Source organism: Moschus berezovskii, chromosome 14, assembly GCF_049115385.1.
Source record: "Moschus berezovskii isolate FMDL1 chromosome 14, NW_MosBer_1.0, whole genome shotgun sequence".
Taxonomy (NCBI): domain Eukaryota; kingdom Metazoa; phylum Chordata; class Mammalia; order Artiodactyla; family Moschidae; genus Moschus; species Moschus berezovskii.
Window position 1 is genome coordinate 49,080,087 of NC_142473.1, and position 24,128 is coordinate 49,104,214.

The window sequence follows — 24,128 nt, forward strand, 5'->3', positions numbered from 1 at the left end:
AATTGAACAATTTGATAAAAATTTAATAGGGAGAAAGAAGAGGGGAAGGAAGAGTGAGAGAAGGGATTCATTAGAATTACAAATATAAAATTCCTACAACATGGGCTTTTTCTTAAATCATCATGGTCATAAGGATGCACCATGGAGAAATGACCTTCCAATTTCTCATCTGGTCAAATCCAAATATATTTGGCTAGGAACAGTCTGAGCAAAAATCTGTAACTCTAAAATTAATTTTCATAGTTTACAGATCACCTAAGGTAGAAACATCTAAAACAAATCCTCCTCTTTGTGTGTTTCTGCAGATTGTTGTCACTTTTAATCAAGCCGTACACAGTCATTTTGAACTAATGCATATTCATAACAGTTACATATTTTCTTTGTTGTATTTTGAATTATTAGTTTTTTTATCAAAATTTTCTGGGTAGCTTTTCCCATTTGTCTCTTTTTGATACTTTCATTTTTACAATTTTAAAACTTTAATCTATTAATTTTTGTATTGTATTAAAATATCCATTACATAAAATTTACCATTTTTAGGTTCACATTTCTCTAGTAGTATCTATTGAATTTTTATACTTGTGGAAACTCAAATTGCCTTATCTGTTCCATTTAAAACATCTTTAAATATTTCTTAGTCCAGAGCCTTTTGAATGAAATGAGGAGAGCACTAACCCACGTTTGCTTTACTCTTATGTCCGTACTTTCTAATAAGGAAATGTGAGTCCAGACACTTTATTTTTTGTGGTCTTTAATTTCATACTTATATAAAAGTGGGAATATAGATGATAACTTGATCAATGTTACATGAAAGGGGTCTAAGTTATAAATATTCCTATTTGCTTTAACACTAAATCAGGTTTTAAACTACTTAGTGTTCAATTTGTCATAAAAGTTGAATGTTATTTTTTGGTATTATTTTGTATCTATCAGGCAAGATTTCTAAGTTACAATAATCGACTGTTCTCCAAAATTGTTAAGCTAAATTTCTATCAGGATGGGCTCCTGATAGGGCCCATCTTTATATCTTCTGCCCAGATTGGTTTGGTTTAAGCTATCAGACTGTGATGTTGTACTTTCCAAGCCATATTCATAAGAACAACATATGCTTCACTGTTGACATGAAAAGACAAAACCAAAGCTCTGTGGTTGAATTCATCCTCTTGGGCTTTTCTAACTTCCCTGAACTCCAAGAGCAGCTCTTTGGGGCTTTCTTGGTGGTTTGCCTGGTGACTCTGATGGGAAATGCCATCATCATAGTCGTCATCTCCCTGGAACAGAGCCTGCATGTCCCGTTGTACCTGTTCCTCCAGAACTTGTCTCTGGTGGATATGGGTATCAGTGTGGTCATTATGCCTGTTATGCTGGTGATCCTTTCCACCGAGAAGATGAGGATTTCTACAGTGGGCTGTTTTTCACAAATGTACTTCATTCTTCTTTTTGGTGTGACTGAATGTTTTCTTCTGGGGGTAATGGCTTATGACCGATTTGCTGCAATCTGCTCTCCTCTGAGCTACCCAATGATTATGAACAAAATGGTTTTTGTGAAATTAGTTACATTCTCGTGGGTCTCGGGGATCACAGTGGCTACTGTGCAGACCACATGGGTGTTCAGTTTTCCCTTTTGTGGCCCCAATGAAATTAATCATCTCTTCTGTGAGACTCCCCCAGTGTTAGAGCTTGCATGTGCAGATACCTTTTTGTTTGAGATCTATGCGTTCACTGGCACCATTCTGACAGTTATTGTTCCATTCTTGTTGATACTCTTGTCTTACATTCGAATTCTCTTTGCCATCCTGAAGATGCCATCAACCACTGGGAAGCAAAAGGCCTTTTCCACCTGTGCCTCCCATCTCACATCTGTTACCCTCTTCTATGGCACAGCCAGTATGACTTATTTACAACCCAAATCTGGCTACTCCCCAGAAACCAAGAAGCTGATGTCCTTGGCTTACACGTTGCTCACACCTCTGCTGAATCCACTGATCTACAGCTTGCGAAACAGTGAGATGAAAAGAGCTTTAATGAAATTATGGAGAAGAAAGGTAGATTTACATACATTCTGAGTGTGTTGAGAAACCGTGTGATATTTGGTCTTGTCTGACTGCACTATACTTAAATGTACTTATGGTGAAAATAGTTTACATTCCTTTCTATGAATGTATCAATCATTGAGTTCTCCAAGTTTGAAAATATATTAAGGAAATATATCTCTTTAGATAGTGTATTCTCATTCATTTTTCATAGATGTATAGCTTTGATGACATATGATATAACAATTTATTTATCATTTCCTCTATTGTGAACATCCATGTTGTTACTGGACTATTGTCATTAAGATGAAACTTTAATAAAAAACTTGATCCATATGTTCATATGTATTGACATTTTATTTCTGTGTGATTGATTCCTCAAACTAAGCTTGAGGGGATGAAGAGTATGTGTAGTTATAGATTTTAATAGCTGTTACAGAATAACTTTTCAAAATCTTTGTAACTCCTTTTGACTGATCTGAAGTCCCACTCTGTTGAACTATTGAAGTAGAACTTCAAGAGACCAACAAACAGATGAGATTTAATTTCTAGAGTGAAAATCTCTCCCATGAACATGTAAAGAAAGTTGAGTTATTCTGGGAGACCAAACCATTCTACTTAAGGGACTCATACAGATTATAATTCAAAACAGAATTTCCCTTGTTTCTGTTCTACATATTTATCCAATTTTGGTGACTAGAAAACTCCGTGGGAACTTCCAAAAGTCTTACTTGATAATATTCATATCTTTTTCACTTGCATACCATAGTTTTAAAGACATTTGCTAAATTTCCCTTTGTTGGCCTAAAATGCCCCCGATACCTTATAAATAATAGATGACTTTTTTCCTGTGGGAACCAATATGGTAAATAAATGAGCATAATTTCTATGGTTGCTGAGGCAGACCATAACTTTTGACCTTTCCAACATGATTAATTTCTCATCTTGCAATATTTGAAAGATTTAATGCTTGCTTCTAATTTTAATGTTGCTGCTGAGTTGGGCAGGACTTTGTAACTAAGCAACTGTGAATAGAGAAGGACTCTTTCATTGAATTGTGTTACAGGAGCTCATACTGTCCCTAGTTTCTGCTCCAGAGATAGTAGTAAATGGGCAAAACATCCTTTGCATTTTATTTTATTTTATTTTTTTTACAGTTCATAACTTTTATAAATAAAATAAATTAAATGTACAGTGAATAAGTTCTCTGAAATATTTCAATATTTCTGCGGGTTTAGTAACATAAAATACATTTCAACTAAAATTCACAAATCTAAAAACCTGTTAGGCATTTTTAGGCATTTTAAGTTGGAAATGAAGACCAATGTTACATCGTAATATGCCAATTACAAATAGTACTTCAAATAGCAAATACTACAGTTTGTCCCAAACTTTAAAAACTATTCATGAACTCAATACTGAACTATTGATGGCTATGAGAATTGATTCCTAGCCGTTTTGAAAATTTCAACCCATTTACGTTTAAGGTAATTATTGATAAGTACGATCCCGTAGCCATTTTCTTTATTCCTTTGGGTTCAAGTTTATACACTCTTTCTGTGATTCCTGTCTATAGAAGATCCTTTAGCATTTGTTGGAGAGCTGGTTTGGAGATGCTGAATTCCCTCAGCTTTTGCTTGTCTGTAAAGCTTCTGATTTCTCCTTCATATTTGAATGAGATCCTTGCTGGGTATAGTAATCTGGGCTGTAGGGTATTTTCTTTCATCACTTTAAGTATGTCTTGCCACTCCCTTCTGGCCTGAAGAGTTTCTGTTGAAAGATCAGCTGTTATCCTTATGGGAATCCCCTTATGTGTTATTTGCTGCTTTTCCCTTGCTGCTTTTAATATTTGTTCTTTGTGTTTGATCTTTGTTAATTTGATTAATATGTGTCTTGGAGTATTTCGCCTTGGGTTTATCCTGTTGGGGACTCTCTGGGTTTCTTGGACTTGGGTGATTATTTCTTTCCCCATTTTAGGGAAGTTTTCAACTATTATCTCCTCAAGTATTCTCTCATGGTCTTTCTTTTTGTCTTCTTCTTCTGGGACTCCTATGATTCGAATGTTGGAGCGTTTAACATTGTCCCAGAGGTCTCTAATATTGTCCTCATTTCTTTTAATTCGTTTTTCTTTTTTCCTCTCTGTTTCATTTATTTCTACAATTCTATCTTCTAGTTCACTTATCCTGTCTTCTGCCTCTGTTATTCTACTGTTTGTTCCTTCCAGAGTGTTTCTGATCTCATCTATTGCATTATTCATTGTATATTGACTCTTTTTTATTTCTTCTAAGTCCTTATTAAATCTTTCTTCCATCTTCTCAGTCCTTTTCTCCAGGTTATTTATCTGTAACTCCATTTTGCTTTCAAGATATTGAATCATTTTCACCATCAAAATTTGAAATTCTTTATCAGGTAAATTCCCTATATCTTCTTCTTTTGTTTGTGTTGGTGGGCAATTATCTTGTTCCTTTACTTGCTGGGTATTTCTCTGCCTCTTCATCTTGCTTATATTGCTTTGCTTGGGGTGGCCTTTCCCTCTTCTTGCAGTTTGTGGAGTTCTCTTTATTACGTAGTTTCTTCGCTGTGTGTGGGGTTGGACGGGTGACTTGTCCGGGTTCCCTGGTTAGGGAAGCATGTGTCGGTGTTCTGGTGGGTGGAGCTGGATTTCTTCTCTCTCCTTTAGAAGACAATGGGCTGCTTTTCTGGGAGCCTGATGTCCTCTGCCAGTATTCAGAAGTTGTTTTGTGGACTTTACTCTGCGTTCAAATGTTCTTTTGATGAATTTGTGGGGGAGAAAGTGGTCTTGCCATCTTATCCCTCCGCCATCTTGTTCCTTCCTCCCCAGAACACTGGATTCTTATATTCCACTTGGTCGTGGAGTATCTCTTCCCAGCTGCTCCAGCAAGGTGCAGCCGCTGTACCTTACCTTGGACGAGGGGTATCTCCTCAAGGCCGCACCTCCTGCTTTGAATGTAGATCAGCTCCTCTCGGCCCTCCGGTGCCCAAGCAGCCACCGCCTCCTGAACATGGTACAGCTCCTCTCGGCCACCGCCCTAACCCTGGGCGCGGGGTAGCTCATCTCAGCCACTATTCTGCACGTGGTCGGTTGCGCCGGAGCCGGGCGTCTCCCGCGTCTGCGCTGCCGGAGCTGGGCGTCTCCCGCGTCTGCGCCTGCGCCCCATCCTTTGCATTTTAAATTTTTGCAGAAAGCAGTCTTTATGGACAACTATTTCTACCAAAAATGAGTTGTGGAGATAGAAACATGAGTGTTTTTTAAAAAAAGGATCCCTGTGATGGGATTGATCAGGTATGAATCATTCAAAGTACATATTAAGCAGGCCTCCCTATGCCTGGTGAACTTGACACATTTGTGCATGGGGTGTTATCCCACCATAATGAATGATATGAGAGGGATCCTTGAATTGGATTCTGTGATGAAAATCCCTTCTCCTCAGCATATGTGGTACATTTCCCACTGGACACAGATTAGATTGAATGAATTTCAAAGTGTTGTTGGCAAATTCATTGCTGCCAAGAGGGGTGCACTTCCTTAGAGAATGGAACAAACTGCTCAAGAAAAGCAGCAATAAGAAGTATATATACAACACACACACACACACACAAGAAGTATACAAAGGGAACCTGCATTCTGGCCTCATCATCTGGTTCTGGACAAAGCCCAGCCTGCAGATTCATTCATCTCTTCACTCTTTTGCAACTGAGCCAATGGTCTCATTGTTCAAGACAGTTTAGGCCCTTGATTTTCACAAGTACACAGTGAGATCAATAATTTATGATAATTTTACAGAGAAAATAATGGAATTTGGGAGGTTAAAGTGTTAGCTTAAATTATGCAAACAAGTCTAGGTCTTTTGATTCCCAGTTTAAAAGTTCTGTTTGAAATAATTTGTAATGATATTTTTCTAAACAATTTAAAGTGGCTGTACATTTTTCTTGGTTGAAAGGGGGTTGGGAGGGTATCCAGGCTTTTTACAAAGAGGCTTCTATCTTCTTGACCTAGCTTGTATTAGGCCCTGCACAAACTGTATGTTCTACCCAATCATTCCTCACCCTCTGGCTCACCTGCCTTTGCTCATGCCCTCACCCCACCATTTTCTTGTTTCCCCAGTTAAAACCTTTATTTAGTCTTTGTTTCTACCTGACATTGGGAGATGTCATGGTGACACTGAATCTTGTGTGAGGAGGTGCTTGTTCCCTATAGGAATATGAAGGAGTGGTGCTCCAGGTTAGTTCTCTTGAGCTTTCTCAACTAAAGGCCCAACTTCAAGCCTCTTTAGCTATTGTGCAAAGACCTGAGGAAGCACATACAAATTGACTGCAAGTTCTCCCGGGATGGATTCTCTGGGGCATATGATTCAGTGTCATAATGTTCTAGATTCAGTGCAAAGTGCACTGAATCACTGAGTTGTGTTTATGAGAAGGTGGCTTCTGACCAGAGGTGAAACTTCTGACAAAATAATGAACTTTATTGTCAGAGTCTATAGGTAAGGAAGTAAAGGTTCTGATGTGTGCTTGCTGGTGGTTTTCCATTTATAGTTCATCTTCTACTGATAGAGATACCATTGAAGTTATGTCTCAGTGCTCAGGAATTACTAGACACAGATAAAGCATTTGAATAAGTTTGGTGTTGATGCTGCTCAATTTCTTTTTTCTTTCAGAAAAAAGTTGGGGCAATAGAAATGTGTACTTGGAATGCACTACTCCTGAAAACTTAGAAGATTGCAACTGGAATGGAACTTGGTAAATAAGTCCAACTCCAACCTTTTTCACCTGGAAGGTTGACATGAGCTTCCTAAGTATTCCATGTCAGAGAATAATCAAGAGAGCATTAGGATGTTCTAAGTTACAGAGAAAATGTGGAACATCTATGGTTTGTTGCTCTTTCCATCATAAACTTTTTGTTTCATATATTCTTTTAATTAGTCCTTTACAGGTTTTCCACTTTGTTTATATGACACTCTTAATTTTCTATTTTCAGCACTTATCCACTTTTAAAATTCTTAGCTGAATACACATTTCTCTTTTTCCCCCCACTAGAAATGTGTTTAAATATTTGATCCTATTTTTATTGATTTAGGTGATTTTTCTGAACTGAACTGACAACCAAAATATAATTACTGTGGTTGATACAGACATTTTAATACAAGACTATAGACAAATTCAGATATATATAAGTCAGCCCACCATGGCTGTATGCTGATATTTTAGTGATCTGTACCCAAGGCAACATTTTATGTTTTCAATTGCTCCTTCTGTCTTCCTGGATTCCTCATCTTCCACAGATGTCACTCCCTGGTTTTCAAACTATCACAGAAACCTAGAAGGCCTCCATTCTAGTGCTAAGTTGTCATCAATTCCATTTTGACTTGAGTAAGTCATCCTTCCTCCTGTCTAACTGCCCTCCACCTCTGACTTCTTGTGATGTAGTTATTCATCTTTCCTCATTTAGACTAACATTTTCCTCACTGAAAAGTCTAAGACCATTGTAATTAATCTTGTTCCCCAATAGTGTTTATATTGATTTAACTTTTCATGTAGATAGAATATTCCTTAAAGGTGGAGTCTGCATTTCCCTAAATTTCGTTTTCATTTGTTCAAGGAAAAATTGGTTTTGTATTTGTTATGGGTCAGAAACTGTTGTAGGCATTCTTAGTATAAAACATAATCTTTGCCCTCCTGGAGTTTATATTTAATGAAAGAATTATTGTGTATCTATCTATATATATATGTATATGTCTGTATATGTGTCCATGTCTGTATCGGTGTATATGTAAAAGTAGTAAATACAATGTCTGTAGGAGATAATGAAAAAATAGAACATGGTATGAGACGTAGGAGTTAGAACTACTGGCTTAGGGAGTGAGGCCCTGTTTCCCTTTTTAGGTTGTGTGATTTGCTCTCTGTTGAGCTCTGGTGTCCAGAGTGTGCCTTGGAGCATGGAGGCTAAAAAGGGCAGATGCTCAATCAATGTTGGCTGAATAATTAATGATTAATTGAACACCTTGATGAGAAATTTAATAGGAGGGAAGAAAGAGAGGACAGAAAAAGGGAACTAGAAGGGAAACTTTTAAATTATAAGTTTACAATGAGTAAAACATGAACATTTCCTTAAAACTATGATTATAGGGATGTACCAATGAGAACTGTCACCCCCACCAATTTCTCATCTGGACAAATTTCTATGTATTTATCCAGGTACAGTGTGAGCAAAAATCAACAAGTGTAAAGCAAGTTCACATAGTTATGGATCACCGAAGGCAGGAACCTCAGAAATAAACCCTCTTTGTGTGTTTCTGCAGTGTTGTCACATTTAACCAAGCCATACACAGTCATTTTGAACTAACGAATAGTTATAACAACTACATATCATCTTTGTTATACTTAGAATTATTAAAATTTTATAAAATTATATATGGGTTATCTTGTTCCTTTTGTGACTTCTTGAGACTATATTTTTAATTAAAATTTTTAATCTGTTAACATTTTTATTATTGTAAAATATATGTAACATAAGTTTCACTGTCAGTATATAATTCTGTAGCGGTAAGAACCTACTGTAATTTTATATTTAAGGAAGTTCAAATTGTCTTATCTTTTCCATTTTTGAAAATATTTAAATATTTCTCTGTCCAGAGCCTTTTGAATGAAATGATGATAGCCTTGGCCCACATTTACTTTTCATTTATGTCCCAACTTTCTCATCAGCACAAGCAAATATGAGCCTGGACACTTTATTTTTGTGGTCTTAAATTTCATGTTTACATAAAATTAGGAAAATAGGTGATACCTTTAGAAATGTTATATAAATGACATATAAGTTATAATACATTCCTACTTACTTTAACATTAAATTTAAATTCCAAACTATTAGTATACAAGTTACAATAAAACTTAGATATTATTTTGTATATATTAGACAGGATTTCTAAGCTACAGTAATTGGTCATTCTCCAAAATTGCCAAACTAAATTTCTATCAGGATGGGCTTCTCTTTTCATCTTCTGCCCAGATTGTTTGGGGTGACTGCAGACCCTGACTCAGAACTATTAGACTGTAACTTTGTACTATAATTTATACAATACATTTTATAGCTATGTTCTTAAAAACAATATATGCTCCACTGTTGACATGAAAATGCAAAACCAAAGCTCTGTGGTTGAATTCATCCTCTTGGGCTTTTCTAACTTCCCTGAACTCCAGGAACAGCTCTTTGGGGCTTTCTTGGTGGTTTGCCTGGTGACTCTGATGGGAAATGCCATCATCATAGTTGTCATCTCCCTGGAACAGAGCCTGCATGTCCCGTTGTACCTGTTCCTCCAGAACTTGTCTCTGGTGGATATGGGTATCAGTGCGGTCATTATGCCTGTTATGCTGGTGATCCTTTACACTGGGAAGATGAGGATTTCTATTTTGGGCTGCCTTGTACAAATGTATTTCATACTCACTCTTGGTGGTACTGAATGTTTTCTTCTGGGGGCAATGGCTTATGACCGATTTGCTGCAATCTGCCATCCTCTGAACTATGCAATGATTATGAACAGAAGAGTTTTCATGAAATTAATTATATTCTCATGGATCTCAGGGATCATAGTGGCTACTGTGCAGACCACATGGGTGTTCAGTTTTCCCTTTTGTGGCAACAATGAAATCAATCATCTTTCCTGTGAAACTCCAGCAGTGCTAGAGCTTGCATGTGCAGACACCTTTTTGTTTGAGATCTATGCATTCACTGGCACCATTTTGATTATCATGGTTCCTTTCGTGTTGATATTCTTGTCTTACATTCGAATTCTCTTTGCCATCCTGAAGATGCCATTAACCACTGGGAGGCAAAAGGCCTTTTCCACCTGTGCCTCCCATCTCACATCTGTTACCCTCTTCTATGGCACAGCCAGTATGACTTACTTACAACCCAAATCTGGCTACTCCCCAGAAACCAAGAAGCTGACATCATTGGCTTACTCTCTTCTTACACCTCTGCTGAATCCACTGATCTACAGCATGCGAAACAGTGAGATGAAAAGAGCTTTGATGAAAATATGGCAAAGAAAAGTGGATTTACATACATTTTGACTTGCTGAGAAGCCATGTGAATTGTATTCACTGTCTGATCAAACTCTGATGTAATAATGATGAACTAGTTTATATTTCTTGATATAAATATATTTAATTTTTTGAGTTCCCCAAGTTTGAAAATATGTCAGGGAGCTCTCTGTTTCTAAAGGATATTCACGTTCATTTTTTCTAGGTGCCTAAGTTTGATGACATATGATATAAGAATTTTTTTGCCTATTCCTCTATCATGTATATTCAAGTTTTACCAGATTTTTGTCCTTAAGATGATGCTTTGATGTTCAATATGTTGAATTTTGTTCAAATATACTAACATCTTATTTCTAAAGCATATAGGCCTGGGCCTGATGGGATGAAGAGTTTGTGTGTTTATAGATTTTAGTAGTTATTACAGAATTACTTTTCACAGTCACTATAAATTCTTCAGTTGGACCCAAAGGCCCACTCTGCTGCACTAATCAGGGTGGAATTCCAGACACTAAGAATAGATGAGATTTTAATTTCTGGAATGAAAACTTGTTCCCTGAATGTGTAAACAAGGGGCAGTTGTTTTGAGGAGACCAAACTGTTTTGCTTCATGGACTCACACAGATTATAATACAAAGTAGAGTTTCTCTTAGTATTTTTTCATGTATTTTTACAATAGAAATGGGACCTAAGAAGTGGCCCAAGGTGAAAAATTGATAGGACAAAGAAACAAAATTTTGGGTGCTCATTCATAAAGAAATAATTGCTTGATATACTTTGCAGCCATATTAATGGATGCTTGCAGGTTTAGTATTTTTACATGTTTTTGGAGAACTGAACCTTTCTCATTGTAAAGTGACTCTTTTTTCCTAATATTGCATCTAGATTTGGGTACGCTTGCCCAGTGTGCAGAAATGAAAATCTGTGAACATTAGATTGTTGTGAAAGAAAGCACAGCATTTATTGCAGGGCTCCAAAATCACTGCAGATGCTGATTGCAGCCAGGAAATTAAAAGATGCTTACTCCTTGGAAGGAAAGTTATGACCAACCTAGAAAGCATATTAAAAAGCAGAGACATTACTTTGCCAACAAAGGTCCGTCTAGTCAAGACTATGGTTTTTCCCGTGGTCATGTATGGATGTGAGAGTTGGACTGTGAAGAAAGCTGATTGCCGAAGAATTGATGCTTTTGAACTGTGGTGCTGGAGAAGACTCTTGAGGGTCCCTTGGACTGTAAGAAGATCCAACCAGTCCATTCTAAAGGAGATCAATCCTGGGTGTTCATTGGAAGGACTGATGCTAAAGCTGAAACTCCAATACTTTGGCCACCTCATGCGACGAGTTGACTCACTGGAAAAGACTCTGATACTTTGAAGGATTGGGGGCGGAAGGAGACTGGGACGACAGAGAATGAAATGGCTGGATGGCATCATCGACTCTGTGGACATGAGTTTGAGTGTACTCCGGGAGTTGGTGATGGACAGGGAGGCCTGGCGTGCTGTGATTCTTGGGGTCGCAAAGAGTCGAACACGACTGAGCGACTGAACTGAACTGAACTGAAGCAAAGGAAATGGGCAGCTCATGCTCAAAAGACCTGAACTCCCTAATGGCTTTCAGGGAAGGATTTTTAAGGTGATATGAAAAGGCGGGCCAGAGGGTGCATGATCAGCTTGTGCTCAATTCTCAGATTGCTTGGTATCAAGGTGAAATTTTGAGCATCATCAACCTTCTGGTCAACTGGTCTTTGGACTACGTGCTGTGGTTAGCAGTTTTCATCTGGTAGGGGTCAGCTTTCTATCCAAACAACTTTGGAATGTGTGTCAGAGCTATATCTATATCTTTCAGGAAACTGGGAGTTCAATCACTCTGTTATGTGGTTGATTTATAGTGAAAATTATTATGTTTCCCAGTCTAACAGCTATTCTTTGTTACTACATGATCACATTTCATAATCGTTAACTCTTGAGCCAGGCTATTGACACTTAGGGGAGGCCTGAAACAAAGTCTTTTACTTCAAGACGTAGGGGACACACAGGGTAGGGAGTGGGGGCTCATATACCCAAGAAGGTCCTGAAGAGTCCAGTTCAGTTTATCCCTAATAATATTTCATGTTCTGCAGTTTGTTTTTTCTGGTAGTATTGGGTTGACAAAAAAGTTCGTTTGGTATTTTCCATAAGCTGGCTCTAGTAGTGCTTCAGTTCAGTTCAGTTGCTCAGTCATGTCCAACTCTCCGCGACCCCATGAATCACAGCACGCCAGGACTCCCTGTCCATCACCAACTCCTGGAGTTCACTCAAACTCATGTCCACAGAGTCGGTGATGCCATCCAGCCATCTCATTCTCGGTCGTCCACTTCTCCTCCCGCCCCCAACCTTTTCCAGCATCAGAGTCTTTTCCAGTGAGTCAACTCGTCGCATGAGGTGGCCAAAGTATTGGAGTTTCAGCTTTAGCATCAGTCCTTCCAATGAACACCCAAGATTGATCTCCTTTAGAATGGACTGGTTGGATCTCCTTGCAGTCTAAGGGACTCTCAAGAGTCTTCTCCAACACCACAGTTCAAAAGCATCAATTCTTCGGCGATCAGCTTTCTTCACAGTCCAACTCTCACATCCATACATGACCACGGGAAAAACCATAGTCTTGACTAGACGGACCTTGGTTGGCAAAGTAGTGTCTCTGCTTTTTAATATATTATCAAGGTTGGTCATAACTTTCCTTCCAAGTAGTAAGCATCTTTTAATTTCCTGGCTGCAATCAGCATCTGCAGTGATTTTGGAGCCCCCCCAAAAAAAGTCTGACACTGTTTCCACTGTTTCTCCATCTATTTCCCATGAAGCGATGGGACCAGATGCCATGATCTTTGTTTTCTGAATGCTGAGCTTCAAGCCAACCTTTTCACTCTCCTCTTTCACTTTCATCAAGATGCTTTTTAGTTCCTCTTCTGCTTCTGTTAGGTCCATACCATTTCTGTCCTTTATCGAGCCCATCTTTGCATGAAATGTTCCCTTGGAATCTCTAATTTTCTTGAAGAGATCTCTTGTTTTTCCTATTCTGTTGTTTTCCTCTATTTCTTTGCATTGATCACTGAGGAAGGCTTTCTTATCTCTCCTTGCTATTCTTTGGAACTCTGCATTCATATGCTTATATCTTTCCTTTTCTCCTTTGCTTTTCGCTTCTCTTCTTTTCCCAGCTATTTGTAAGGCCTCCTCAGACAGCCATTTTGCTTTTTTGCATTTCTTTTCCATGGAGATGGTCTTGGTCCCTGTCTCCTGTACAATGTCACGAACCTCCATCCAGAGTTCATCAGGCACTCTATCTATCAGATCTAGTCCCTTAAATCTATTTGTCACTTCCACTGTATAATCATAAGGGATTTGATTGAGGTCATATCTGAATGGTCTAGTGGTTTTCCCTACTTTCTTCAATTTAAGTCTGAATTTGGCAATAAGGAGTTCATGATCTGAGCCACAGTCAGCTCCTGGTCTTGTTTTTGCTAACGGTATACAGCTTCTCCAGCTTAGTTGTCTTTAATTTCATTTGAAACAATTTTGCTAGATTGTTTTGTGACAGTTGTCACATTAGCATGCATTAAGAAAACGACACAATTGGTGAATTTTTGTGTAGTCATTACAATACTGAAGATGGAAGAAAAAAGCAACATTTTTGGCTTATTATACTTTATTATTTTAAGAAAGGTAAAATGCAACTAAAATGCAGAGAAAAGATTTGTGCAGTGTATGGAGAAGGTGCTGTGACAGATTAAATGTGTCAAAAGTGGTTTGTGAAGCTTTGTGCCAGAGATTTCACCATGGATGATGCTCTAGAGTTGGGTAAACCAGTTGAAGTTGATAGCAATTAAATCGAGACATTAATTAAGAACAATCAATGTTGTGCCACATGGGAGATATCCTACACACTCAAAATGTCCAAATCAAGCACTGAAAATGTTTTGTACCAGCTTATTTATGTTTATCACTTTGATGTTTGGGTTCCACATAGTTTAAGTGAAAAAAAAAAGCAACCTTCTTGACCATATATCTGCATTCACTTCTTTATTTAAATGTAATGAAAATGTTCTATTTTTAAAAGAAATAATCCTAGTTTGCCAAGGAACTTAACAAATATATGTGCATGGTTACTGAACTTCTCCAGTACTTTTTCTGCATTTATCGGGATGGTCATAGAGTTTTTCTCCTTGATTTCATTTGATACAATGTATTGCATTCATTACTTTCTAAGGGCAAACCAACTTGCTTTCCTGAGATAATTCTCATTTGGTCAGAATGTATTATCTTTTTATATACGGAGATCAATCCTGGGTGTTCATTGGAAGGACTTATGCTAAAGCTGAAACTCCAATACTTTGGCCACCTCATTTGACGAGTTGACTCAATGGAAAAGAGTCTGATGCTAGGAGGAATTGCGGGTGGGAGGAGACGGAGACGACAGAGAATGAGATGGCTGGATGGTATCACCGACTCGATGGACATGAGTTTGAGTGAACTCCGGGAGTCGGTGATGGACAGGGAGGCCTGGCATGCTGTGATTCATGGGGTCGCGGAGAGTCGGACACGACTGAGCGACTAAACTGAACTGAACAGAATGATGGCAAGTGAAAAGTGGATTCTATACAGCAATATGGGATGGGAGAGATCATGAGGCAAGTGAAAGGAACTACTACCAACCACACCAAAGGCTGGTCTTCATCCAAAGAAGGTGATGTTGTGTATATGGTGGGATTGGAAGGGAGTCCTCTATTATGAGTTCCTTCTGGAAAACCAAATGATGAATTCCAGCAAGTACTGCTCTCAATTAGACCAACTGAAAGCAGCACTCAACAAAAGCATCCAGAATTATTCAACAGAAAATGCATAATCTTCTATCAGGATACCACAAGACCACATGTTTCTTTGATTACCAGGCAAAAACTGTTACAGCTTGACTGGGAAGTTCTGATTCATCCACGATATTCACCAGACATTGTACCTTCAGATTTCCATTTATTTCGGTCTACAAAATTCTCTTAATAGAAAAAATTTCAATTCCCTGAAAGGGTATAAAAGGCACCTGGAACAGTTCTTTGCTCAAAAAGAGAAAAATTTGAGGAAGATGGAATGATGAAGTCGCCTGAAAAATGGTAGAAGGTAACAGAACAAAACAGTGAATATGTTATTCATTAAAAATTCTTGGTGAAAATGAAAAATATGTCTTTTATTTTACTTAGAAACTGAAGGAACTGTATGGCCAATCCAATAATATAATTACACAAATTTCCTTTGATTAACGTTTTGGAATATCTTTCTCCATCTTTTTATTTTTAACCTGTCCTTATGATTTAGATGTATCTCTGCTGAGGAATATTGTGGAGAAAAATAAATCAGGATAGTAGAGTTGGGTTTGAGGTTCAATTTAAATAGGTTAATTTGGGAAGGTCTCCTGGAGAAGATACCCCTTGGGCAAAGGGACATGAGGGAATAAGCATTTTGGAAAGGAAGAGCCCATGTTCAGGAAAAGCAAAGCAATAGCCGTGGGGTGAGAACATAGCTGGGGATTCGAGAACTAGCAAGGGACCTTGGTTGGATGAGAGTAAGCAAAAGGATGTAATGGAGATGAGCTCCAAGAGCAATGGGGGAACAGATCTTTTTTTAAAAAAAAAAATTTTATTTATTTTTGGCTGTGTTGGGTTGTTTCAGTGCATAGGCTTCTCATTGTGGTGGCTTCTCTTGTGGCCAAGCATGGACTTTAGGGTGTGGGGGCTTAAGTGGTTTCAGCATGTGGGCTCAATAGTTGTGGTTCCTGGGCTCTAGAGCACAGGCTCAATAGTCCTTGCACATGGGCTTAGCTGCTTCGCAGCATGTGTGATCTTCTCAGGTCAGAGATAGTCTCTTGCATTGGCAGGCAAGTTCTTTATCACTGAGCCACCAGGGAAGCCTAGAGAAACAGATTTTAATCTATGTTTGTAAGTTTGACTTCTGCAGTGAGTGGGATAAGGTGCTTTAGGAGGTTTTTGAGCAGAGGCGTGGGAGGAAGAAGGGGGAAGTTCAGAGGCTATGGTAATAATTCAACTGAGAGACAAAAGGAACTTGGATCAGGATATTAGCTTTAGGAAGGGTGAGTGCATGCTCAATTGTTCAGTCGTGTCCAGCTTTTTGTGAACCTATGGACAGTACCTACCAGGCTCCTCTGTCCATGGGATTTTCCAGGCAAGAATAGTAGAGTGGGTTGCCATTTCCTCCTCCAGGGGATCTTCCTAACACAGGAATAGAACTTGTGTCTCCTGCATTTCCTGCATTGGCAGATGGGTTCTTTACCACTGAGCCAACTGGGAAGCCCTTTTAAGAGTGAGAATGTTCAAATTTGATACACCATACTAAGAACATAGCACTTTAGATAGATTATGGATTTACTATGGGTTGGGAGGAAAAGGGGATGACAGAGGATGAGATGGTTGGATGGCATCACTGACTCAATGGACATGAGTTCGGGTAAACTCTGGTAGTTGGTGATGGACAGGGAGGCCTGGTGTGCTGCAGTCCATGGAGTCACAAAGAGTTGGACACAACTGAGCGACTGAACTGAACTGGGAGGAAAAGGGTTTCCCTGGTGGCTCAGATAGTAAAGAATCTGCCTACAATGCTGGAGACGGGGCAGTGGAAATGAATTCAAGGATGACTCCTTGGTGTTTGGTTTGTGTAACTAGAAAATTTAAGCTACTACTACCTGAAATGGGGGGATGCTGAGGGTGAACAGAGTTTAGGACAAGACTAGAAATAAAGTTTTGAAGACATTAATAAATGAAAATCTGGTCATTTAATTTAAAAGTTCATTTCTTAATAGTCTATGCTGCTGCTGCTGCTGCTAAGTTGCTTCAGTCGTGTCCGACTCTGTGTGACCCCATAGATGGCAGCCCACCAGGCTCCTCCGTCCCTGGGATTCTCCAGGCAAGAATGCTGGAGTGGGCTATGGTTCATGTCCAACTTTGAGTCAGCAAAAGATAATTTCAGAATGTTTCTAAATTTCCAAAACCTTAGTTTCCTTTCACCATATTTGGTTGTTGTTCTGCAGTTTTATTGCGAAGTGTATTATGTGTGTGAGTGCCAAGAATTTGATTCATTGATTGTTTTCTTTATGACAAACACATAATCAATTTTTGTAAATATTTTATAAATATTTTAAGAGGAAAATATAGTTAGCCACATAAAATGTGTTGTTTCTGACTTATATTTACTCTCTCATCATCTTATAAATAAAAATTTTATTATTAAAATATTCTCATTTCTATGTCTTTGTTGTCTATATTGTCTGTCAATCATTGAGGAAGGTGTGTTAAATCTCCAGATTATTATTTTTTTCAGCTTAGTACTATTGCCTTTAAGATATAGCGTGATATTAATATTATTTCCTTTTTATCCCCTTTAGCTTGTATCTGCAATTTTTCTATACAATTTTGATTGAATTCTAATGTACACGTGGGAATGCGTACAAATCATAGCTCCACATATTGATGACTTCTCACAACTGGCTCATCACCTGTGTTACCACCACCTACAGCAAGAAATAGAATATTTCAGCATTCTGGAAGCCCCCATGGAATTGATGGGGTATAAATGATATATTAAGTCGCATTTTCCATGCCTAGTGCACATGACTGGTTCATAAATAGGGTGTTATCCCACATAGTGAATGACATGGAAACATTCCTGGATTGGATTCTATAATAAAAATCCTTTCTCCTCAGAGTAACTGATACATTTCTCATGGGACAGAGATTAGATGGAATGAACCTCTAAGTGTAGTTGGCAGCCTTATATTTGCCAGGAAAGGTGAGATTCCTTGAGAATGGAACAACCTACACCAGGAAAGCAATAATAAGAAGTAGACCACAGGAACCTGTATTCCAGATTCATAATCCAGTTCTGGACAAAGCCAAACCTGCAAATTCATTCATCTTTTCACTCTTTTGGCACTGAACCAATGGCTTTAATTGTACAAGATGTTTCAGACTCATTCTTGAGTCCCTTGATTTTCTTTTCTTTTTTTAAAACTTTATTTTAATTGGAGGCTAATTACTTTACAATATTGTACTGGTTTTACCATACATTGACATGAATCCGCCCCGGGTGTACATATGTTTCCCATCTTGAACCCCTCTCCCACCTCCCTTGATTTTCACAAATATGCAGTGGAGATGAGTAATGTTAATGATTATTTTACAGAGAAAGTAATATATCAGGAAAGTTAAATGATTTGTTCAAATTAGACAAACTAGTCCAGATTTTTTGACCGCTGGTTTAAAGACTCTGTCAATGAAATAAATTTTAATTACATTTTCTCATAAAATTTTCAGTGGCTCTATATTTCTACTACAAAAGATAAAAAGTTGTTGGGGAGAAGGCATCCAGGCTTTTTATTTTACAGTCTTCTATCTACTCACACTAATTTATCTCCCACCACTGCACTAACTGTACAGTCCATCCAATCGTTCCTTGCCCTCTGGCTCACCTGCCTTTGCTCACACCCTCTCCCCACCACTCTCTTCTTTTCCCATTTTCATCCTTTATTCAGTAATTTGTTTCCACTTTCTGTTGGGAGATGTCTTGGTGAAGCTGAGTTTCTTGTGTGAGAAGTTATTTATTCCCTGTAGGAATACAAGGGAGTGGTGCTCCAGTTTAGCCCTCTTGAGCTTTCTTACCTTAAGGGCCAAGTTCAAACCTCCTTATCATATGAAAATACAAGAAAGCATGTATAAAGTGACTGCAAGTTCTCCAGGGATGGATTCTCCAGGGCATGAGATTCAGTGTCATATAATGTTATAGCACCAATGCACAGAATCTCTGACTTGTATTTATGAGAAAGTGGCTATTAACTGGAGGTAAAATATCTAATAAAGTACTGTGAACTTTAAATTGACAGAGCCAGTAGGTACGAAAGTGAAGGTTCTACTGTATGCTTGTTAGATTTTCACTTACAATTCATCTTATAGTTGGAAATGCTGTTGAAGTGATGTCTCGCTGCTCAGGAATCACTAGACACAGATCAAACATTTGAATTGGTAGACTCTTTGGTGGTGATGCTGGCCAATTTCTTTTTCTTTTCAGAGAAAAATTTTTGGTAGTAATTAGAGATATAAGTACTTTTCATGCACTAATCATCAACTCTTAGAACTTTGCAACTGAAAGGGAATTTGGTAAATGAATCCACTTCCTACCTTTTCAGTTGGAGGACTTGAACTTAGAAAATGGAGTGATCTGCCCAAGTATTCTATGTCAGAGAGTTATCAAGACAGGATTATGATCTTCTAAGTTATCAATAAAATGTGGATCATGCGTGGTTATTTGCTCTTTCCATCATGAACATGCTTTTAAAAAGTCCTTTAAAAGTTTTCCATTTTGTGTATATAATATTCTAAATTTTCTAGTTTAAAAACCTATCCACTTAAAAATATTTGGAACTGAATACACATTATTTTTTTCTCCGTTAGAAATTTAGGTATTTGATCCTGCAGTTTAAATTACTAAATTTAGGAGAATCTTTACATACAAATATAATTATTATGGATGACACAGACATTGATGTTAATGTATGATTAAGGTCAAATTCAGAATAAGTTAGCTTGCCTTCTAGTGTCTGCTTATATGACACTGATCTGTACTGAGGACTTGTTATCTGTCCTTTTCACCTGACACAGTGAGCTTCCACTGGTTTTCAAGATATCATACAATGATCAGTAAGTCTTGATTCTAGTGTATGTTGTCATCAAATGCCTTTTTACTTGACCAATTCAGTCTCACTCACGTCTTGATATGTCCACCTGATGTATCTTCCACACATGACACCTGTAATTATGGTTATTCACTTTCCTTTTCCATTTAGAAGTAATGCTTTTCTCATTGAAATGTCAAAACACTTATTACTCTTGCTTCCCAATAGGATGGTGTGCTGATATTATTTTATGCTTTTAAATACGGTCTCAATTTCCTGATTTCTGCATTCATCACATATTTGTTTAGCATATATTATGGGTCATGGATTCTTATAGACATTGTGAATGCAACAAAGAATAAAAGAAAATCTTAGCCTTCCTGGAGTTTTCACATTGGAGATGCTGGGCAAGATATAAATGATAGAAGTTAGAAGGTACTGAGGTATGTGAGTGAGTGAGTGGGTGAAAGTCGCTCAGTTGTGTCCGACTCTTTGGGACCCCATATGGAATTCTCTAGGCCGGAATACTGGAGTGGGTAGCCTTTCCCTTCTCCAAGGGATCTTCCCAACCCTGGGATCGAACGCATGTCTCCTGCGTTACAGGTGGATGCGGGGAGCCGGCCTGAACAAGGCCCCAAATGTTGGCCCTGGGAATGCCTTGTAAGTGCTGTTCCCTGTCCCGCCACCCCTTAAGAGAGTCATAAAACGTATACCAGGCCTTATTTGTTCTTCCTTGAGAAAAACACAGCAAATAACCCTTTGCTAGGTTTCTTGTTTTTTCCCCCAGATTTATGTAGGTATGTTTTCCTTATCTCTTAAAATAGATTAAGAATGTACTCCCTAATCTTTATAGCCTGCGGACTAGTTTTTCTTATCTCATGAGCATTAGTCTAAATGCCAAGCTTGTCTTAGAAAGCAAACAAGCCTTTGTAATCTTCTATAGATGCAATAACTAACCTGGTAAATGACTTGGTATTTTTATGTACCCTGTTCCCTGTCTCACTTGGTATAAAAACCCTGGCCCTTTTCAATAAAGTCGCTGATTTGCCTCACGAGCATTCAGTCCTCTCGACCCCATTCTTTACTCCTTAATTCTTTGCTCAGGCTTCTACATCATTGCTGTCCGGACCTGTTCTCTTTGCCGGCTGGCACCGGCAGGTGGAGTCTTTACCAGCTGAGCCACAAGGGAAGCCCAAGAATGCTAGCGTGGGTAGCCTATCCCTTCTCCAGCAGATCTTCCCAACCCAGGAATCAAATGCTATTTTATGTAGTGTTGTAGGCTCTTTGTTGAGCTGTGAAATCAAAAGTTGCCAGAGATTACTGAGCCTCGAAAATGGTAGATGCTCTTTTTGTGTTTGTTGAATAAGAAATAGTGAAATGAACTTTTTGATGAGCCCACTCCATGTTCTTGCCTGGAGAATCCCAGGGACGGGGGAGCCTGGTAGGCTACCGTCTATGGGGTCGCACAGAGACGGACACGACTGAAGCGACTTAGCAGCAGCAGCAGCAGCAGTGATAGAGTAGGGAGAGAGAAAGAATCTTTAAAATCACTGTTTCACAATTATCAAAACCTAGGTTTTTTTTTTTTTTTTAAATCATCGTGGTTCATAAGAATGGGCCATGGAGAATCTAGTATCAACACAATTTGCCATGACCAGTTGAGGAAGTTATCAAAAAACCTGAAGTCAATTATTTAGTGTACAGATCATCTAATGTAAGTAATACTACAACCTCCATTGTATGCTTCTGCAGACTGTTGTCACATTTAACCGAGTCACATACAACAATTTTTAACCTATGAATATTTGTAATAAACGTGTATCAACTGGGCTGTAACTTTAAATTGTTTGGTTGTTATAAAATTTTTGTGGGTGTCTTTTTCCTTTTGTCACTTTTGATACTTTATTTTCTGTGGTATTAGATTTCATACTTATATAAAATTGGGGAAATGAACAGCAATGCAATAGGAGTGTGACATAAGTTATTTATGTTTGCTGTCAAGTTATGCTAGAATATCAAAATATATAGTGTATGAATTGCACTAGAAAATAAGAACTTTGATATTATTTTGTGCTATTCTGATAAGATTCCTAAGCCAGAAGTGCTCATTCTTGTTTTATATTTGAAAGATACATTTATTTCTTGTAACTGGCCATTTTTCAAAATTGCCAAAATAACTTCTGTCAAGATAGCTTCCTCTTTATAGGTTTTACCAGGATTAATTGAGGTGAGTGGAGACCTAAACTCTCTACTATTGGATTGTGGCTTCATAATTTACATTTTTTGCCATAAAATATTACATGCTGTACTACCAAAATGAAAAGGCAAAATCAAAGCTCTCTGGTTGAATTCATCCTCTTGGGCTTTTCTAATTTTCCTGAACTCCAAAGCCATCTCTTCCAGGTTTTCTTGGTTATTTACCTGGTGACTCTGCTGGGAAATGCCATCATCATAGTTGTCATCTCCCTGGAACAGAGCCTCCATGTTCCCATGTATCTGTTTCTCCTAAACTTGTCTGTGGTGGAAGTGGGTTTCAGTGCAGTCATCATGCCTGAAATGCTGGTGGTCCTCTCCAATGAAAAAACTGTGATCACTTTTGCAGGTTGTTTTTCACAGATGTATTTCATTCTTCTTTTTGGTGGTACTGAATGTTTTCTTCTGGGGGCAATGGCTTATGACCGATTTGCTGCAATCTGCCATCCTCTGAACTATGCAATGATTATGAACAGAAGAGTTTTCATGAAATTAATTATATTCTCATGGATCTCAGGGATCATAGTGGCTACTGTGCAGACCACATGGGTGTTTAGTTTTCCCTTTTGTGGCATCAATGAAATTAATCATCTTTCATGTGAAACTCCAGCAGTGCTAGAGCTTGCATGTGCAGACACCTTTTTGTTTGAGATCTACGCATTCACTGGCACCATTTTGATTGTTATGGTTCCTTTCTTGTTGATACTCTTGTCTTACATTCGAATTCTCTTTGCCATCCTGAAGATGCCATCAACCACTGGGAGGCAAAAGGCCTTTTCCACCTGTGCCTCCCATCTCACATCTGTTACCCTCTTCTATGGCACAGCCAATATGACTTACTTACAACCTAAATCTGGCTACTCCCCGGAAACCAAGAAGGTGATGTCCTTGGCTTACTCTCTTCTTACACCTCTGCTGAATCCACTGATCTACAGCTTGCGAAACAGTGAGATGAAAAGAGCTTTGATGAAATTATGGCAAAGAAAAGTGGATTTACATACATTTTTTAATTAACTTTTTTATTTTGAGATAATTATAGACTCACAGGTAGTTACAAAAAATAACAGAGATCATTTCTTTAATGTTCAGTTTAGAAGGTTCTTTATATATAATAAATACTTTTTATTTGCTGGATATATAGTTTGCAAATATTTTCTCTCCAGTCTGTAACTTGTTTTTGTTTTTAAATTAATTAATTAATTTTAACTGGATGCTAATTACTTTGCAATATTGTAGTGGTTTTTGCCATACATTGACATGACTCAGCCGTGGGTATACATGTGTTCCCCATCCTGAACCCCTCTCCCACATCCCTCCCCACCCCTCCCTCATGGTCATCCCAGTGCACCAGTCCTGAGCACCCTGTCCCATGCATTGAGCCTGGACTGGCGATCTATTTCACATGAGATAATATAGATGGATTTACATACGTTTTGACTGTGCTGAGAAGCCATGTGATATTGGTCACTGCTGCTGCTGCTGTTGCTAAGTCGCTTCAGTCGTGTCTGACTCTGTGCGACCCCATAGATGGCAGCCACCGGGCTCCGCCGTTCCTGGGATTCTCCAGGCAAGAACACTGGAGTGGGTTGCCATTTCCTTCTCCAATGCATGAAAGTGAAAAGTGAAAGTGAAGTCACTCAGTCATGTCTGACTCGTAGTGACCCCATGGACTGCAGCCCACCAGGCTCCTCTGTCCATGCGATTTTCCAGGCAAGAGTACTGCAGTGGCTTGCCATTGCCTTCTCCGATTTAAATGTAATAATGGTGAAAATAGTTTGCATTTCTTGATATGAATATATTTACAGTTCTCCACGTTTGAAAATGTATCAGGGATCCCTCTCTTTTGACAATGTATTGTTGTCCTTATTTTTCATAGATACATAACTTTTGATGACATTTAATATAATTGTTCATCTGTTACAGTTCAGTTCAGTCGCTCAGTCATGTCCGACTCTTTGAGACCCCATGGACTGCAGCACACCAGGCCTCCCTGTCCATCACCAACTCCTAGAGTTTATTCAAATGGTGATGCCATCCAACCATCTCATCCTCTGTTGTCCCCTTTCTCTTCCTGCCTTCAAT

At 38.4% G+C, this 24,128-nt stretch overlaps 3 protein-coding genes across 3 annotated transcripts; all 3 read left to right on the plus strand.

Moving 5' to 3' along the window:
* The first annotated feature begins 1,121 nt into the window (after positions 1 to 1,121).
* LOC129553809 (olfactory receptor 10A3-like) lies at positions 1,122 to 2,066 on the plus strand. The gene has a single exon (XM_055422520.2). The coding sequence runs from the start codon at positions 1,122 to 1,124 to the stop codon at positions 2,064 to 2,066; it is 945 nt and encodes a 314-aa protein (XP_055278495.2).
* Positions 2,067 to 9,179: 7,113 nt separating this feature from the next.
* LOC129553810 (olfactory receptor 10A3-like) lies at positions 9,180 to 10,124 on the plus strand. Its single transcript, XM_055422521.2, has one exon. The coding sequence runs from the start codon at positions 9,180 to 9,182 to the stop codon at positions 10,122 to 10,124; it is 945 nt and encodes a 314-aa protein (XP_055278496.2).
* Positions 10,125 to 22,109: 11,985 nt separating this feature from the next.
* On the plus strand, positions 22,110 to 23,060 carry LOC129553811 (olfactory receptor 10A3). The gene has a single exon (XM_055422522.2). It carries the CDS (start codon positions 22,110 to 22,112, stop codon positions 23,058 to 23,060), a length of 951 nt encoding a protein of 316 aa, XP_055278497.2.
* The last annotated feature ends 1,068 nt before the right edge of the window (positions 23,061 to 24,128 follow it).

Excerpts from the sequence above, each read along its gene's own strand:
- LOC129553809 (XM_055422520.2), top strand. The coding sequence starts at position 1,122 with ATGAAAAGACAAAACCAAAGCTCTGTGGTTGAATTCATCCTCTTGGGC.
- LOC129553810 (XM_055422521.2), top strand. The coding sequence starts at position 9,180 with ATGAAAATGCAAAACCAAAGCTCTGTGGTTGAATTCATCCTCTTGGGC.
- LOC129553811 (XM_055422522.2), top strand. The coding sequence starts at position 22,110 with ATGAAAAGGCAAAATCAAAGCTCTCTGGTTGAATTCATCCTCTTGGGC.